The sequence below is a fragment of the Pleurodeles waltl genome, chromosome 11 (genome assembly GCF_031143425.1).
Source record: "Pleurodeles waltl isolate 20211129_DDA chromosome 11, aPleWal1.hap1.20221129, whole genome shotgun sequence".
NCBI lineage: Eukaryota > Metazoa > Chordata > Amphibia > Caudata > Salamandridae > Pleurodeles > Pleurodeles waltl.
Genome location: NC_090450.1, coordinates 968,486,717 through 968,506,817, shown reverse-complemented (window position 1 = coordinate 968,506,817; position 20,101 = coordinate 968,486,717). Strand labels below are relative to the sequence as shown.

Below are 20,101 nucleotides of genomic sequence, written 5' to 3'. Positions count from 1 at the left end.
ATCATAAGGAAGAAGTTAATGATAGGGAGAAGCATCATCTTAATGGTGTCCAAGCGGCCCCATCACGTGAGATATAACGGAGACCATTTCTGTGTGAGATCTACAAGCTTTGCAGATAGGATTTCTAAATTAGTCCTTAAGTCCTTAATGTATCCTTGAGAGTAGTGCAGTACCATACCCCCAGGCATTTAATCTTAGAAGAATTCCAAGATAATCCTGCATCAAGGAATACAGAGCCAGTGCAATGAGCATTAAGTGGTAAGACCACTGTTTTGTCTATATTAAGTTTATAGCCAGATACATCAGAATATAAGTTGAGTTCATGCAGGAATGCAGGAAGAGAAGTGTCAGGGTGAGACATGAACAAAAGAATATCATCAGCATATGCCATAAATGTGATGTGTGCATTATTAATTTGAAACCCTGTAAATTGTTCAGACGTTTTTAATTGGTATAGAAAAGGTTAGAAAGCCAAAATAAATAGTAAAGGAGATAGTGGGCATCCCTGACGAGTACCCCTTTTAAGAGGGAAAAAAGGAGATCGGATACTGTTTGTTATAACCGAGGAACATGGTGAGGAATAAAGAATGGATATAAAATGTCGGAATTTAGTACCTACTCCATGCCATTCCAATGCTTTCGACAAGAAACCCCAGTAGACCCTATCAAAGGCCTTTTCCACATCCAATGATAAAGTTGCCAGAGGAATCTTAAGTTTATATGCCTTGTTAATAATATTTTAAAAAGTACGGGAATTATCTGCTATATTTCTATTAGGGATAAAACCAGATTGATGAGAATCAATAAGGTCAGGTATATATGGGAGTAAACTGAGAGCTAAAACTTTGGCATAGAGTTTACAATCAGTATTAATTAAAGATATGGGTCTATAATTTTTACAATCAGTTGCATCCCGATCTTTTTTGGGAATAAGACAAATCATGGCCTCCGTAAATGAGCCAGATGCAGAACCTGACATTATAAAATGATTAAGTAATTGAAAGAGTTTGGGGAAAAGAGACTTAGCAAACTGAATAAAGAATTCTACTGTGAAGCCATCTGGGCCTTGAGCGTTACCCTTGGGGAGAGATTGTAAAGCTGTATATAGTTCGGTAAGTTGTAGGGGTTGGTCTAAAGATGAGAGGTCAATCTGCAATGGGTCTCTTGGTTTGACATTAGAGAAATATTGGTTGAGAGATTCAACTGTTGGTATGTGTTCTGGAGTGTACAGGTCCTTATAGTAAGAAGCAAAACATGATGCTATATCTTTATCTCTAAAGTGTTTAACACCATTGTTATCTGTGATAGATTTAATAGATGTTTTTTCTTTGTTTCAAATATCGAGATAGAAGAGAACCAGCTTTATTGTTACCACCATAATATCTGGCATTTATTTTCAGGAGGGTGCCACATGCTTGTTCAGTGGTATATTGGTTAAACTCCATTTTAGCTGAGACTAGTACTTCAAGATGTGATTTACTAGTTTTGTGAGTATAGTATTCATGTTCTAGGGACTTTATATTTTCAAGGATGGAAGTCGATTTTTGTTGAGCAGACTTTTTTTTTGAGTGAGCGTAACTTATGATGAAACCCCTAGAGGCTGCTTTGAATGCATCCCACACAAAATGAAATGATAGTTGATCACTATCGTTGATGTGAAAGTATTCTTCTATAAACTTACTGTAGGAAGCGATAAAAGTAGCATCTGAAAGTAGAGAGTTATTAAACCTCCATGAAGATGTTTTAGAACCATTAAGAAAAAGATCAAGGTCAGTAATCACAGGTGCGAGATCTGAGATCAAAATAGCACCGATTTCAGAGTTGACCATATGTTGCAATAAACCTTTACTCAGAAAGATATAATCAAGCCTAGAATGGGAATGGTAGGCAGGAGAATAAAAAGAGTATTCCAAGAGGTCGGAATTGCATACTCTCCAGGAGTCAGAGAGAGAATGCTGTAAAATAAAGTTTTTAAAAGCTTTGTGGGGAGGCATGTGGAATGAAACGTGACGTGGAACGTCTGTCCAAAAATGGATCGAGAATTTGGTTGCAGTCACCACCTATTAGTAAATTGTTTGAGGAATGTTCAGAGACAATATGTGAAAGATTCTTCCAAAAATTTGGACCTGGATGTGGGGGGGGCGTATATATTTAGGATAGTAAGAGAAATATTGTCAATTGTAAATGTAACAAGTACCCAGCGACCTTCTGTATCTTGATGCTGTGAAATATGGTAGGTTTGAGAGATTTATGATAGAGTATAATTACCCCATTTTTGTTTGTGATGGAAGGGGAGTAGAAAATGTCTCCCACCCATTGTTTTTTAAGCTTAATTGCCTCAGAGTCGTTGAGGTGAGTCTCTTCCAACAAAGCAATGTGGCATTTCAAACGAGCTAGGTGAGATAAGACACACTGACGTTTAATGGTGTGTTTAAGCACCTTAACATTCCAAGTAACAGTTCTAAGTTGCATAACAAGAAGTATTAATAAACAACTGCTGTAACAAGGAAAAAACTAGGCATATCAATTTTGCAAAAGGAAAGAAACAAGATAGTAATGAAAAAGAGAAGGAGGAAGATGACCTCCAGAAGTTGTATATACATGGATGTGGCAATACAGGGACTAAAGTCCACGAAAGCTAAAGAAAACAAGATAGAAAGTGAGTACCCCGAAAGGTAGAGGGACAGCGGAGAACCTGAAAAGACAGGCAAGAGTGGCTTCAGCACAAGAAAAGTGATATTAGATACTAAAACATATGAAGGCGAGTTTCATGGAAGAAAAAAAAACATACAAACGAAAAATGTACCATTCAGGAGAACAAATAACGTAATAACTACAGTAAAGGACTGTGACATGAAAAACAATAAAAATCAAAGCTTACCAGTGGAACGTGTAGGAGAACAGTTTGGATGGTGAGAAAGGGATACGGTTGGGAAAGGAACATGAGGATTGCACAAAGAACACTATCTAAAAAAAATAAAATAATATATATATATATATGAAATTAGAAGATGCAGAGAAGGAAAACCATGGATATAAATATTAAACATAACCATTACTATTAAACTGTCCAGAAAAAAAAGAAAGGACATTAAAGACAAATAAAATTATATCTTCAAGTGATTGCAGATGCTCCTAGTTCCATTGCTTCTGTTTTGTGTTGGTTAATAAACGTTTGTAGTGCTGAAGGTTCCTCAAACGAGTAAGATTTATCCTTGAATGTAATTTTGAAAATGCAAGGGTGAAGAAGACCATATTGAATATTCAAGGATTTGAGTTGTGGACGAAAGTCCAAAAACTTTGCGATGTGCAGCTGTAGCAGGAGAGAAGTCTTGTGTGAAAAACACTTTATGACCTGAACCCAGCAAGAGCCCATCTTTTTGGCTTCCGAGAGTATTTGCATCAAGTCAGTAATTTGGAGAAAGAGAATAATAATTCCTCTAGGATGTGCACGGGGCCAGTTGAAGTCTGTGGACCTAAACAATGTGCCCGTTGGATAGAGAGGGGAGAGGTAGGAGGCAAGCGAAGAATTGAAGGTATTGCTTTTTGAGGGAATGCGATCATATTAGAGCCTTCCGAACCTTCTGGAATCCCAAAAAGGCGAAGATTATTTCTCCTATTTCTGTTTTCTAAGTTTTCAGTAAGCCTTTTAAGTTGAGCTATGTCTTTAGAGATCTGAGGAATGACAGTGTTACAATCTTCAAGGTTACTGACTCTCTGTTCCAGAGTACAAATTCGTTGTTCGTGTTGGGACCATTGCTCCTCAATACGTTGCAAAGAGGCATTAGTGTCCATCATAAAGGGCTTTAGTGCACGCAATTCCTCCATGACATCATCTAGAGTAAGATGTGTAGGTGATTTTGAGGGAGAATCAAGGTCTTTTTTTGGGCGCTTGACGGAGGAGGTGTTAGATGTTTTTTTCGCAATTGCGCCAGCAGCATGAGATGAAGAGGCGCTATCTTTTAAAAAGACTGCAGCACTATCCATTGTTAAAGCTGATGGTAGAGAAGATTTAGTTATATGTGTGCGTACCACTCGAAGAGGATTATTAGACTTGGAGAAAGATGATGACTGGCAACTCTGAGAATTATGTGGTCTCCCCATAAAAGCCAGCAGCAATTTGGTAATAGGAAGCCAGCAACGTGAGGTGTTGATGAAATTATATTTCAATGAGAAGCTGCTGCCAGAAGTTTCCAACAACAGAGCAAAATATAATAAAAAATATATAAATATAAAATCCTAAATTGTTCTCTCATAACAGGCATAACAGAATATCACAAGAGCAAAGCACTTTACTGCACATAGTCAAACAATCGGTGACTAGTTTTAAGGGAACCTTCTGAAAAGGAAAAAATCCCCTCCGTCAAAGGAAAGCATTTACCATGTTATGAAGAGCAATTTGAAAGAGCTCCTTGACAAGAGCTGCCAGTGAATACTGAAAGTTGAAAACCTCAGCTAAATGTGTTTGAAGAGAGAGGTCAAAAGTTCAGCTGGCTGTAAGAAGGTAATACATATTCCATTGCAGAGGAAACTAGATTTGTAGAATCACATCCAGGCAAGCAGTTAAAAGTCAAGTAGAAACATCTCTGTGAAAGTTTAGGTTTGTGCAGAGGTTTACCAAGTGAAGCTTCATATTCTTTTGATCTTTATTTAGGAGTACTAGCCTCCTTGGGGTGGAGGGGAAGTCTTTCTCTGTTGTCAGATAGTCTTCAGGGTACCGGACCTTGTGACCTATGGTCAGTGCTTTAAATGGGCAGGTACTGCCTGGACTGAGTACCTGCACTTTTTTAATATGAAAAAAAGAATACCTGAACTTCTCAGTACTGCTGCATTACATTTAATGGGCGCGCACAGGCACTTTTCAGGGGCAATCGGGTACTCTAAATAGTAAGTGCCTACTCTTCTGTATTTCCATTTAATGCACTACTGTGGAGTAACATCCCTCGGGTGAAGTGGCTAGTTTACCCGTGGGCTTGGCCATGTACGCTGGACGGGGGCTAAGATGTGATGACGGCACAAGTAAGAAGCGCAGTGTACACAGAGCATACAGCGTTTGGAAGTCTTCCAGGTGCTGATGTAACGCAGTAATGTATATCTGCTGACTTTCCTTGAGAAGTCTAGGCCTTTGCCCCACATTTGATGAACTGATCTGGCGCAGGATTATCTTTCTCTACTCTCTTCCACATCTTGTTCTGTTGGAGTAGTAAGTGCCCCTACTGGGGAACAGAACTGGATGCTCATTCACTAGGCCCTGGAGGTTCCTATTTGTAACCGCTACTCAAAGTCTACTGCATTGAATGCAAGGACAGAGGGCTGCAAGTGGCAGCAGACAGGATTCACACCATTGTCTTCCACAGGATGTTGGTATGGTGACCTCTGTCCCACTAGAACAGTAAACAGGCAGTGCTTCTATTACATAGAAACAGGCATACACCTGAAGAGGAAGGAAACAGAAGCAGGCCACCCCAGTTGTCACAAAGAGGCAGTTCCCAGCTGGCACAGGAATTTGGGAATGCAGCAGTGATTAATTTGAGCCAGTGCTCAGCACCAGCACTTAATTGTCAACACAAGCATTTATGACAGTCTACCACATGGTGGCGCTGTTTCCCTACATCAGAGATTAATTCAACAACAGTGGTTATTAATTCAATATGCATTAACAACGACTAATCCTGCATCCCAAGCCCTTCTTATAGCTCTGGGGACTGGACAAGGCTTCTTTGTCCTACTGTAGCATGTGATGGTTAGTAGTTGTCTTGGTTCTGTCGGTGACGGGTCTGGCAGTGGCAATGGGTGATGCAAGCTGCAGTGGCCTCCTGACGAGGGCCCTGGCACTTACTGTTTTTACAAATGAAGCCCTGGGAATGCCAATATAGAAGGTAAGCTAGGAAACTTTCTCAATTGAAAAAGTGGGAACTAGTGGTGCAAAAGAAAGTATGAAGACATTTAAGAAGCCTGGAAGAAAAAGCAGATCTCGAGGAGAGCAGAGTTGGAGTAAAGCAGCTGTGTGAAGAAATACTTGTGATCAGGCTGGACCTTGAATAGTGGTCACAAAGAAGCACCCCGTGGTCTGGTGAAGGAATAGCCACCCCTCTTCCACACGGGGAGATCATTTCTCCACCAGGGCGAGATGTGGAGAGAGTTGAGCATGAGAGCCCTTGGGATTCCGGTTGTGACCTGTGAACATTTTGAGCAAACAATATATACTATGTGTAGCAAAATGTGTTATGGACATAATTACACACATTTAAAATTAAATTTGAAAACACATGGCTTATTCAAAAATGTTGTACTTATTCAGTTTCACCCATCATTCCCTTCTTCTCCTGGAATCAGAGTGTTGGAGCCCTGGGCTATAGGTGTGGTGGTAAGGGGGATAGAAGGGGGGCTGGGGAGGAGCCAGACTGTGAGTAGGCCAGGACGTAGGTGGGGTGGTGCATAGCTGCAATTTCTGGCCAAACGTCACTTTGAATCACAGCGAAAGACTGGTTTAAACACAGCGGCATCATATGTTGGGAGCAGTAACAAAACTGGAACCCAGACTCCCAGTGAGCATGCCTTAAGACAGGGCCCCATGATGAATGCAGCAGACATTCCTGGCAGCACTGTGTAGGCTGTGGTTGCCCCTAATGTTTTCTCTTAGGGGGTAAAGGTGGGACTTTGGATGCAGGCTGTAGGGTACACATGCTCTGGAGGTGCTCATGTGGGCCCTCTATTTGTGGCCATACGTTTTCTCCTCTCTCTTTGCCATTGTTTTGTCATTGTACCTCTGTTTTCTTTCTCCCTCTGCTTTTTTTGTTTTACCTTTATCTTCATATCTCCTTTCACTATCTTAACCTTTTTGTCTTCTCTCACTCACGCTTTCCCTCTGCTTTTTTCACTCCCCTTTCTTTCCGTGTCCCCTTTCTCTCAACCTCTCTTTTCTTTACTCTTTACTTTTTTCGATTTGAAGATCCTTGGTTTCACACCTTGATCACAGTTCGAAATGTTTTACCAAGCAAAGCAATTTTTCTATCCCATCTCCTTGTTTTTAGGGGACGATCCAAACAAGGCCGTGAACCCCCTTATCACAGGGCTCTTTGGGGCCACGGCTGGGGCTGCGAGCGTGTTTGGGAACACCCCGCTGGACGTGGTAAAGACCAGGATGCAGGTGGGTGCAGGAGATGCCAGCTGCAGAAGGCAGGAAGTGCTCTTGTTCTGAGCATAGGAGTTGTGATGTCCCTTCACCATGTTCATGACCCAGTTGTATTGTGTGTTCCCCCCAGGGCACTTATTGTCCCTTCCATAATTAGGCAGCATTGCTGCCTGTCCTGTTCTTCCCAATGGAATTTTTTGTGTGCCTTCATTGGGTGTGCTGCCCTCTTGTAGTGTGTTCCACCCCAGGGCCCTTGATGTCCCTTCTGTGGGTTTGCACTGCCCTCTTGTACTATGAGTTCTTATCTAGGGCCCTTGATGTCCCTTCATTGGGTGTGGTGCCCTCTTGTACTTTGTGTTCTTCCCTAGGGCCCTTGATACTCCTTCAGTGGGTGGGCTGACCTCTTATACTGTGTGTTCCTCCCTAGGTCCTTTGATGCTCCTTCAGTGTGTGCGCTGCTCTCTTGTACTGTGTGTTCCACCCCAGGGCCCTTGATGTCCCTTCAGTCTGTGCGCTGCTCTCTTGTACTGTGTTTTCCACCCTACGTTCTTTGATACCCCTTCACTGGGTGTGGTGCCCTCTTGTACTGTGTGCTCTTATCTAGGGCCCTTGATGTCCCTTCAGTGGGTTTGCGCTGCTCTCTTGTACTGTGTGTTTCTCCCTATTGCCTTGGATCCTCCTTCAGTGGATGCACTGCCTTCTTGTACTGTGTGTTTCTCCCTATTGCCTTGGATCCTCCTACAGTGGATGCACTGCCTTCTTGTACTGTGTGTTCCTCCCTAGGTCCTTTGATGCCCCTTCAGTGGGTGCTCTGCCTTCTTGTACTGTGTGTTCCTCCCTAAGAGCCCTTAATGTCCCTTCAGTGGATGTGCTCCCCGCTTGTACTGTGTGTTCCTCTCTAGGGCCTTTGATGTCCCTTCAGTGGGTGTCATGCCCTCTTGTACTGTGTCTTCCACCCTAAGGCCTTTGATGTTTCTTCCGTGGGTGTGCTGCCATGTTATACCTTGTGTTCCTCCCTAGGGCCCTTGATGCCCTTTAGTGGGTACGCTGCTCTCTTGTACTGTGTATGTTCCACACTAGGGCCCAAGATGTTCCTTCAGTGGGTGTGCTGCCCTCTTGTACTGTGTGTTCCTATCGAGGGCCTTTGATGCCCCTTCAGTGGGTACTCTGCCCTTTTGTACTGTGTATTCCTGCCTGGGGCATTTGCTGTCCCTTCAGGGGATGTGCCCCCCGCTTGTACTGTGTGTTCCTCTCTAGGGCCAATGATGCCTCTTCAGTGAGTTCGCTGCCTCTTGTACTGTTTATTCTTATCTATGACCCTTGATGCCCCTTCAGTGGGGGTGCTGTCCTGTTGCACCTTCTGTTGCTCTCTAGTGCTCTTGATACCCCTTCAGTGGGATTCCTGCCCTGTTGTACCTTGTGTTGCTCTCCAGGGCCCTTGATGCCCTTTCAGTGGAATCCCTTCTTTGTCGTACCTTGTGTTCCTCCATGGGGCTCTTTCTCACCCGCTTATAGGCCCAGTGCCCTGATACATATCTTGCTCCACCACTGGACTCTTGCTTTCGCATATGGACAGGGTCTTACCATGACTTTTTCCTCCTTTAGGACTTTCCCTGTCCCTCCTGTTGGGCACTGCACTCCTACGCCGTGTGCTTCGCCACAGGACTCTCAGTCTCACTCCTGTGGTTGCAATAGAATTTTAAACTTTGTCTTTCTCCATAGAATCTGTTCCCTCTCCTGAGTGTGCGTTGTCCTTCTACCCTCCATAGGGCTCTTGCACACTCTTCCCTGAGTTCACGGCCACTCTACCATATACCTTGATGGTATACAGGGAGTGCAGAATTATTAGGCAAGTTGTATTTTTGAGGATTAATTTTATTATTGAACAACAACCATGTTCTCAATGAACCCAAAAAACTCATTAATATCAAAGCTGAATATTTTTGGAAGTAGTTTTTAGTTTGTTTTTAGTTTTAGCTATGTTAGGGGGATATCTGTGTGTGCAGGTGACTATTACTGTGCATAATTATTAGGCAACTTAACAAAAAACAAATATATACCCATTTCAATTATTTATTATTACCAGTGAAACCAATATAACATCTCAACATTCACAAATATACATTTCTGACATTCAAAAACAAAACAAAAACAAATCAGTGACCAATATAGCCACCTTTCTTTGCAAGGACACTCAAAAGCCTGCCATCCATGGATTCTGTCAGTGTTTTGATCTGTTCACCATCAACATTGCGTGCAGCAGCAACTACAGCCTCCCAGACACTGTTCAGAGAGGTGTACTGTTTTCCCTCCTTGTAAATCTCACATTTGATGATGGACCACAGGTTCTCAATGGGGTTCAGATCAGGTGAACAAGGAGGCCATGTCATTAGATCTCCTTCTTTTATACCCTTTCTTGCCAGCCACGCTGTGGAGTACTTGGACGCGTGTGATGGAGCATTGTCCTGCATGAAAATCATGTTTTTCTTGAAGGATGCAGACTTCTTCCTGTACCACTGCTTGAAGAAGGTGTCTTCCAGGAACTGGCAGTAGGACTGGGAGTTGAGCTTGACCCCATCCTCAACCCGAAAAGGCCCCACAAGCTCATCTTTGATGATACCAGCCCAAACCAGTACTCCACCTCCACCTTGCTGGCGTCTGAGTCGGACTGGAGCTCTCTGCCCTTTACCAATCCAGCCACGGGCCCATCCATCTGGCCCATCAAGACTCACTCTCATTTCATCAGTCCATAAAACCTTAGAAAAATCAGTCTTGAGATATTTCTTGGCCCAGTCTTGACGTTTCAGCTTGTGTGTCTTGTTCAGTGGTGGTCGTCTTTCAGCCTTTCTTACCTTGGCCATGTCTCTGAGTATTGCACACCTTGTGCTTTTGGGCACTCCAGTGATGTTGCAGCTCTGAAATATGGCCAAACTGGTGGCAAGTGGCATCGTGGCAGCTGCACGCTTGACTTTTCTCAGTTCATGGGCAGTTATTTTGCGCCTTGGTTTTTCCACACGCTTCTTGCGACCCTGTTGACTATTTTGAATGAAACGCTTGATTGTTCGATGATCACGCTTCAGAAGCTTTGCAATTTTAAGAGTGCTGCATCCCTCTGCAAGATATCTCACTATTTTTGACTTTTCTGAGCCTGTCAAGTCCTTCTTTTGACCCATTTTGCCAAAGGAAAGGAAGTTGCCTAATAATTATGCACACCTGATATAGGGTGATGATGTCATTAGACCACACCCCTTCTCATTACAGAGATGCACATCACCTAATATGCTTAATTGGTAGTAGGCTTTCGAGCCTATACAGCTTGGAGTAAGACAACATGCATAAAGAGGATGATGTGGTCAAAATACTCATTTGCCTAATAATTCTGCACTCCCTGTATATATCTTCAAGGTGCATAAATGGGTAGTTAAGAATATAAATCTATACTTATCTGCATATGCTGATCTTCACAATATTGTAGTAGTTGATGTTTTGGCCACAGTATTTTGGCAAGGTGATATTAAATCCTCAATATTCTGACATACAAGCCCATTTATAAGCTATAGGAATGGTTGCTTATGGCCACTCATGAACCAAATAATTCACCCAGAATAGCATGAGATGCCATTGGGTAGGAGGAGGGCTGAATGGACACCAATGAATGGGCTTTGGTGTCAGGAATGGAGGTCCCCCTCTTTTACCCATTACTGTGGCACACCTACCTTGCACTCTGATCCCAGCACTAGAGCCTTCTCTGTGTGTGGGATGGCAGCATCCACTGACACTAGGGAACCATATGCCATGCAGAGACTTGGTAGCCCTAAGATTCAGACATGTCAAAGCTTACTATTCTATTTCTGGAATCTGCTCCAGTGTGTGCCAGCTAGATCCACACCCTTTCCAGCTCAACTAGTACTTTGGGGCCCAGCAGGTCAGGAGAACCTAATGCCTAGCTGTCCAACTCTTTGGGATCTCTCCCCTAGGAACTCCTCCCAGGCAAGGTTTCCTCAGGATAATACCCCCTTGTCATGCTGCAGCTAGCCTTGCCAGCTCCCGACTCTGCAGACTCAGACTGTTATGGACACATCCATCTAGATCACCCTTAGGCCCTTCAGGACGGATGTCTGACAGAATATTAATTGCAAACATATCACGTGGACAGAATATGTTTAAAAAATATTGATGACCAAAATGTTGAGAAGGTAAAAGCAAATACGTAATTATAGATTTACCATTCTTAACTCCACATCTACCAACCTTGAGGATATATACATGTTCGATGGCATGTGTAGCTGCAGATACACTTGCTTTGCATAAGTCCGCCATCTAGTTTTGGGCTTGGAGTGTTACAAGTTGTTTTTCTTTGAAGAAGCTTTATTTTTTAGTCACGAGATTGAGTGACTCCTCCTCTCGACGATAGTGCGCATGGGCATCGAGTCCTTTGTTAGATTGTTTTCTTTCCGCTGTCTGGTTCAGGCGTGTTCCCTCTTGCTCCAGTAGATCTCGATACTATCTTTCCTTCAAACATCGGTATCGTTTTAGAATGCGTTTTCCATACTACACTCAATCCGATTGTAGCGTCGGGATCGAATGAAAGCCCTTTTCGGGCGCCCACTCCCTTCTCGGGCCTTCTCTGGCCTACTGCGTCACAGGATCATGGATCGTACTCTGTTTCGATTCTACCCTCGGTGCCACGCTAAGTTCCCCTACACCGACCAGCATTCCGTGTGTAACCTCTGCCTCTCTCTGGACCACAAGGAAGAAACCTGTGAGGCGTGCCGATCCTTCCACCAAAAGAAGACTCTGCGAGATCGGAGAGCGCGTCGGCTGGAGATGGCATCGAAGTCAACTGAATAAACGCCCGACATTTTTGATGAGGAACAGACGCAGACTGCGGTTTCCATCGCAGACTCCGATTCCGACCGTGACTCAGATGGGAAGAGCCAAGTTATTCCTGCGGCGCAGTACATGAGCACACCAGCCCTTTCCCATTACCAAAAACATCCTAAAAAGTCAACACAAATGGTCTTGGGTCCATCACTGCTTACCGGCCAAGGTCGGGCCCGAAAATTACATCTCGACGACCGGCCTTCGGGTTCGGTGTCGAAAAAGACCAAAATGCATTCGACCGAACAGACTGCCACGCCTGTTTCAGGATCGAGTCGCAAGGTGCAGGCTTCCACTTCAGAACCGAAATGTTTGCATACAACCTTGTAGCCGAAGCAACCAAGCTCGTCTTAGGAGTTGAAAAAACTCCCATCTGTTTCAGAGTCCATATTTTTGGCCCGATTAAAGAAGATAGTCTCCACGCTTTCTGAGCACACAACTATGGGAAGCGAATATGTTCCATCTACAGAGGAATCAGCAGACATTAGGCCCATTCTTGAAGTCATGGACCATAAACAAAGGAAAATACAAATTCAAAAAGACACTGGGAAAATTATTGCCTCTCCTCCTTCAATAACAAAGAGGAAACTGTCTTTCCAAGAAAGTTTGAAACCTGGGCCTTCACCTGCAAAAATATTTAAGCACAAGGAGAAACCAAAGACAGCACAACAGTCTTCTCCACCGCATTCTCCTTTGCTACCCACTTCTCCACCACCTGATACTCCACCACCACCACCAACACCTTCACCTACACAGTTTTCTATGCAATCTCCTGTCTCTTCACATGGGGATTATATGGGCGACAATACTTATAATGTAGACCCATGGGATTTATATGACTCTGAACCTATCCCGCGGATCCTAAAGTTAGTAGCTGAACTGATCTCTATGGCCCTGGTACCAGTATATGCAGACATCTTGCGGGAAGGGTGCTTTCCGGATGCTTGGAAAGAATCTATTGTGATCCCGTTAATTAAGAAGCCAGGCAAGGAATCTAATGATTTAAAAAATCTGCAACCTATCTCCCTCTTACCCACCATGGCCAAGATCCTGGAAAGACATCTGAACACGGAACTGGCTGTTTTTCTACAAGCGAATGGTGGATTCGATTTGTCTCAACACTGGTTCCGACAAGCTTATAGCACGGAATCTGCGCAGATATCTTCAGCGGATAATATTTGCATAAGAGTAGACCAGGGGGAAGGCGCTATCCTTGCCCTACTTGATCTGTCCGCGGCTTTCGATACTATATCCCCGCAATGCCTTATTCAGCGATTGCATCAGGCAGGAGTTGGAGGTAGAGCACTTGATATCCTCAAGTATTTCCTTACCAACAGATCTAACACGGTGTCTTGTGGGGATTATAGGGCAACCCCCTTTCAATTACCATGTGGTGTCCCACAGGGGTCTTCGCTTAGCCCCACTCTATTTAATCTTTATGTAGCACCGTTAGCCAGTTTAGTACGCTCTTTCGGCTTTCACACCGTGTCATACGCGAACGTTACACAGCTGATTATTCCGGTCTCTCACAATTGGGATGAGACCCCGATAGATTCCAGCAATGTATGAGAGAGATCAATAGCTGGATGAGCAGCAATTGGCTCAAACTTAACTGGGAAAAGACAGATTTTTTTGGGGGGGGATTAGATAGTAAGCTATGGAGTCCCCGCTGGTGGCCGGAGTCTTGCAGCAAGTGCTCGGTTCCGCGCACTTCGGCTAGAAATCTGGGCATTGTATTTGATAGCTCTCCCTCATTTGAGCAACAAGTTAACCAGACGGTTAATGGCTGCCATTGGGCATTAAGATCCCTTCAGAAATGTTTTCCCTTTCTTCAGGAAAATCTGAAAATTGTGGTGGTCCTGGCACTGGTAATGTCTAGATTGCACTATTGCAATGCCTTAATGTTGAATGTCAGTAAATCCCCAATTCATAAACTTCAACTTATCCAGAACACGGCTGCCCGCTTGATCTTAGACCTACTGCCCTCGGCATCTGCTAGCAGCTGCCTCAAACAACTCCATTGGCTTCCGGTGGAAAAACGGATTAAGTTTAAGTCCCTATGCTTAACTTATAAGGCCCACCACCAAGAGGGGTGTGAATACCTTAGACCAGTTCTTCAACCCTATCAACCAGCTCGGACGCTTAGATCTTCATTCAGACAACTTATTTCGGTACCCCGTTGTCACAGGGTTAGGTGGGGGGACAAAGCTTTTTCTGTGGGGGCAGCCAGACTCTGGAACTCCCTACCCCTTTCGATCAGGCATACAGAGACTTATTTTGGCTTCAGAAAGAAACTGAAAACTTGGCTGTTCCTCTATTAGGATGGGATTCTATAGAATGGCCCGGGTGTCTGACTACATATTGTCTTGGTGTTCATACGACTCACTGGTACTAATTAGCGCTTCGATGCCACAGCCGGAATGCGCTCTACAAATGACTTACAATTCAATACAATACAATACAATACAATTGCCCTGATCTATATCCCACTAGGCCGTCTCCCCCAGAAGACACCAAGGCCTATAATCAGGTGATTGCTAGGGCAGCCACATACCACTATGTGCGACTGCAGTCTGAACCTATAGAGGATGACTTTCTATTCAACACCCTATCCTCTACACATAAACAGTACCAATGTTTGCCAATGCTACCAGGCATGCTAAAACATGCTGATGATATTTTTAAAGAACTAGCAAAGGCTAGAATACTCACACCGAGGGTGGACAAAAAATATAAAGCTGCACCATTAGATCCACTCTTCATAACACCACAATTACCACCTGATTCCATTGTTATAAGTGCAGCTAGAAAGAGGGCAAACAGTCAGTCCACAGGGGATGCTCCTCCCCCTGATAAAGAAAGCCTCAAATTCGATGCAGCAGGCAAGAGAGTGGCAACTCAAGCTGCAAATCAGTGGAGAATTGCCAGCTCAGAAGCTCTTTTAGCCAGGTACGACAAGGACCATTGGGACGAGATGCAAGAGTTCATCCAATATCACCCTCCAGAACACCAAAAAAGGGCACAGCAGGTAGTGGCATAAGGACAAGCTATTGCCAACAATCAAATTAGATCCCCCCTAGATGCAGGAGACACCGTAGCTAGGGGTATTAACACGAGTGTAATCATCAGAAGGCATGCTTGGTTGAGGTCCTCAGGACTCAAACCTGAGATATAGCAGGTGGCCCTTCATATGCCGTTTAACAAACAACAGCTATTTGGACCAGAGGTGGATACCAACATCGAAAAATTAATAAAGGACTCAGATACAGCAAAGACAATGGGTGCCCTTTACACAACACCTTTTTGGGGTACTGTTCGCAAACCCCAATTCAGAGGGGGTTTTAAACCCCAAACATCAGAGGCCTCTATGTCCCAACAAAAGCAGGGACAACAGTATTATTCTTGACGGTCTTTCAGAGGATCCTATAGAGGCCACAACTTAAGAAGTAGGAGCAACTCCACTGCCACAAGAGTTGCCTCCACCTTATCAAAGCAGTGACTTCCTTTGCATCCCCACACAGCACACATCTCCTGTGGGAGGAAGAGTGCAACATTTCTACCATTAATGGCACAAAATTACATCAGATCAATGAGTACTGTCAATTATCCACAATGGTTTTTGCCTAGAACCCATCTCCACTCCACAAAGTATTCCCCCTCGCTCGCACAGGCTTTCTCCAGAACACCTTGTTCTGCTAAAACAAGAAGTACAATCACTTCTACTCAAGAATGCAATAGAGATGGCACCTATCACTCAACAAGGAACAGGAGTATATTCTCTATACTTCCTCATACCAATAAAGGATGGCACTCTCAGACCAATCCTCGATCTCAGACCTCCCAATCAGTACATTCTCTCAGAACATTTCAACATGGTCACTCTTCAGGATGTCATTCCTTTGTTACAAAAACAAGACTATATGACAGCATTAGATCTAAAAGATGCTTACTTCCATATTCCCATACATCCAGCACACCGCAAATACTTAAGGTTTGTCACAGCAGGCAAGCACAGCCAATTCAAAGTGCTACCCTTTGGAGTAACAACAGCACCAAGGGTATTCACCAAATGCCTAGCAGTGGTTGCAGCATACGTCAGAAGGCAACACATACATGTCTTTCCCTACCTGGAGAACTAGCTCATAAAGCCAGCACCAATCAAATCTGTCAGCAACACACACAATACACAATAGATACCCTACACAGTCTTGGTTTCACAATCAATTACCAGAAGTCTCACCTTCAGCCAGCGCAAATTCAACCATATCTGTGAGCAATTCTGAACACTCAGTCAGCATTAGCTTACCCAAACCCACAAAGTATTCAAATGTTCCACAGTCTCATATCTCAGCTACAATACATTCAAACTTACATAGTAAGGTTTAATATGAAACTATTGGGAATGATGTCATCCTGTATATCAATATTGGCCAATGCATGTCTAAACATGAGACCCCTGCAACAGTGACTTTCACAACAGTGGTCGCAGGCACAGGCTTAACTTCACGATCTAGTGTTGTTGGACCGGCAAATTTACAATTCTCTGCAATGGTGGAATCACACCAACGTATCCAAAGGGCGGCTGTAGGAAGTTGGCTCTGTATGTGCTATTTCAAAGAAAGGAATAGCATGCACAGAGTCCAAGGGTTCCCCTTAGAGGTAAAATAGTGGTAAAAAGAGATAATACTAATGCTCTATTTTGTGGTAGTGTGGTCGAGCAGTAGGCTTATCCAAGGAGTAGTGTTAAGCATTTGTTGTACATACACATAGACAATAAATGAGGTACACACACTCAGGGACAAATCCAGCCAATAGGTTTTTATATAGAAAAATATCTTTTCTTAGTTTATTTTAAGAACCACAGGTTCAAATTCTACATGTAATATCTCATTCGAAAGGTATTGCAGGTAAGTACTTTAGGAACTTCAAATCATCAAAATTGCATGTATACTTTTCAAGTTATTGACAAATAGCTGTTTTAAAAGTGGACACTTAGTGCAATTTTCACAGTTCCTAGGGGAGGTAAGTTTTTGTTAGTTTTACCAGGTAAGTAAGACACTTACAGGGTTCAGTTCTTGGTCCAAGGTAGCCCACCGTTGGGGGTTCAGAGCAACCCCAAAGTCACCACACCAGCAGCTCAGGGCCGGTCAGGTGCAGAGTTCAAAGTGGTGCCCAAAACACATAGGCTAGAATGGAGAGAGGGGGGTGCCCCGATTCCGGTCTGCTTGCAGGTAAGTACCCGCGTCTTCGGAGGGCAGACCAGAGGGGTTTTGTAGGGCACCGGGGGGGACACAAGCCCACACAGAAATTTCACCCTCAGCAGCGCGGGGGCGGCCGGGTACAGTGTAGAAACAGGCGTCGGGTTCGCAATGTTAGTCTATGAGAGATCTCGGGATCTCTTCAGTGCTGCAGGCAGGCAAGGGGGGGGTTCCTCGGGGAAACCTCCACTTGGGCAAGGGAGAGGGACTCCTGGGGGTCACTTCTCCAGTGAAAGTCCGGTCCTTCAGGTCCTGGGGGCTGCGGGTGCAGGGTCTCTCCCAGGCGTCGGGACTTTGGATTCAAAGAGTCGCGGTCAGGGGAAGCCTCGGGATTCCCTCTGCAGGCGGCGCTGTGGGGGCTCAGGGGGGACAGGTTTTGGTACTCACAGTATCAGAGTAGTCCTGGGGTCCCTCCTGAGGTGTCGGGTCTCCACCAGCCGAGTCAGGGTCGCCGGGTGCAGTGTTGCAAGTCTCACGCTTCTTGCGGGGAGCTTGCAGGGTTCTTTAAAGCTGCTGGAAACAAAGTTGCAGCCTTTCTTGGAGCAGGTCCGCTGTCCTCGGGAGTTTCTTGTCTTTTCGAAGCAGGGGCAGTCCTCAGAGGATGTCGAGGTCGCTGGTCCCTTTGGAAGGCGTCGCTGGAGCAGGATCTTTGGAAGGCAGGAGACAGGCCGGTGAGTTTCTGGAGCCAAGGCAGTTGTCGTCTTCTGGTCTTCCGCTGCAGGGGTTTTCAGCTGGGCAGTCCTTCTTCTTGTAGTTGCAGGAATCTAATTTTCTAGGGTTCAGGGTAGCCCTTAAATACTAAATTTAAGGGCGTGTTTAGGTCTGGGGGGTTAGTAGCCAATGGCTACTAGCCCTGAGAGTGGGTACACCCTCTTTGTGCCCCCTCCCAAGGGGAGGGGGTCACAATCCTAACCCTATTGGGGGAATCCTCCATCTGCAAGATGGAGGATTTCTAAAAGTTAGAGTCACTTCAGCTCAGGACACCTTAGGGGCTGTCCTGACTGGCCAGTGACTCCTCCTTGTTGCTTTCTTTGTTCCCTCCAGCCTTGCCGCCAAAATTGGGGGCCGTGGCCGGAGGGGGCGGGCAACTCCACTAAGCTGGAGTGCCCTGCTGGGCTGTGACAAAGGGGTGAGCCTTTGAGGCTCACCGCCAGGTGTCACAGCTCCTGCCTGGGGGAGGTGTTAGCATCTCCACCCAGTGCAGGCTTTGTTACTGGCCTCAGAGTGACAAAGGCACTCTCCCCATGGGGCCAGCAACATGTCTCTAGTGTGGCAGGCTGCTGGAACCAGTCAGCCTACACAGATAGTTGGTTAAGTTTCAGGGGGCACCTCTAAGGTGCCCTCTGTGGTGTATTTTACAATAAAATGTACACTGGCATCAGTGTGCATTTATTGTGCTGAGAAGTTTGATACCAAACTTCCCAGTTTTCAGTGTAGCCATTATGGTGCTGTGGAGTTCGTGTAAAACAGACTCCCAGACCATATACTCTTATGGCTACCCTGCACTTACAATGTCTAAGGTTTTGTTTAGACACTGTAGGGGCACAGTGCTCATGCACTGGTACCCTCACCTATGGTATAGTGCACCCTGCCTTAGGGCTGTAAGGCCTGCTAGAGGGGTGTCTTACCTATACTGCATAGGCAGTGAGAGGCTGGCATGGCACCCTGAGGGGAGTGCCATGTCGACTTACTCATTTTGTTCTCACTAGCACACACAGGCTGGCAAGCAGTGTGTCTGTGCTGAGTGAGAGGTCTCCAGGGTGGCATAAGACATGCTGCAGCCCTTAGAGACCTTCCTTGGCATCAGGGCCCTTGGTACTAGAAGTACCAGTTACAAGGGACTTATCTGGATGCCAGGGTGTGCCAATTGTGGATACAATGGTACATTTTAGGTGAAGGAACACTGGTGCTGGGGCCTGGTTAGCAGGGTCCCAGCACTCTTCTCAGTCAAGTCAGCATCAGTATCAGGCAAAAAGTGGGGGGTAACTGCAACAGGGAGCCATTTCTTTACACAAGCCCCCCCCAGCCCACAGGCCAGGAGACTCAGCCCAAGCTGGGAGAGTCTTCCTAGTCTGTCAGGCGAGGAAGAGTAGGAGAAATAGGCTGGTTAGTTGCAGGGCCTACTCTGCCTTACATCCTTCTGTTCAGGTCATTCCCTTTGGGGAACTGACCCACTTCCACAGTGATAGGACCTAGTCTGAATTGCCTCTTGTCTGCTTCTTCAATGTCTCCACCCATTCTTTTTATTTTGGGTTTAGAGGTATCCACCTCTGCTAATCTTATCTTAGCCAGGGTCATCCCTAGCTTACCCAAAGAGGTTACCCAGAGCTGGAGTAACCCCACCATGACCAACAGGGTCAGGGGGCCTAACTTGCTATTTGGCATGGGGTCTGACCACCATGCCAAGGATAGTGCAGCCACAAAGGCGAACACCCAGCAGAGGCCACTGACAGCTGTCAGTGCCCAGAACCACACCTTTAGCTCTTCACCTAAAAGGGAAGGGGCTAAGTTACAGGCTTCTTTGGGTTCAGGTTGCCTGTCTGCTGTATTGGAGTGGGGGGTTACCACAGCTTGTAGTAAACACCCTTCTTCCACTCTTTCTTCTGTTAGCTGAGGAGCCACCCACTCAGGTTTAACAGTTGCCTGACTAGCCAGGACTTCTTGTGGGTCAGGTTGGACTTTATCAGGGCCATTTTTGGAGTTCTCCCCTACTGGAGCAGAATCTCCTTGGCTTGCTGTAACCTTGGCTAAAGGTTGTCCACCCTTCCTACTCTGTTTTCTTTTCTTCTTCTTCTGGGGCCTGCTTGCATTTACTGCAGAGGCAGGA

The 20,101-nt window shown here is 45.2% G+C and overlaps 1 protein-coding gene across 1 annotated transcript in view; it reads left to right on the top strand.

Moving 5' to 3' along the window:
* The window catches only part of SLC25A1 (solute carrier family 25 member 1), a 128,198-nt gene that overhangs the window by 93,162 nt on the left and 14,935 nt on the right, over positions 1-20,101 (top strand). The window contains exon 7 of the mRNA XM_069215204.1: positions 7,035-7,150. Coding sequence (XP_069071305.1) covers positions 7,035-7,150 — 116 coding nt within the window. The remainder of the gene's footprint in view (positions 1-7,034; positions 7,151-20,101) is intronic.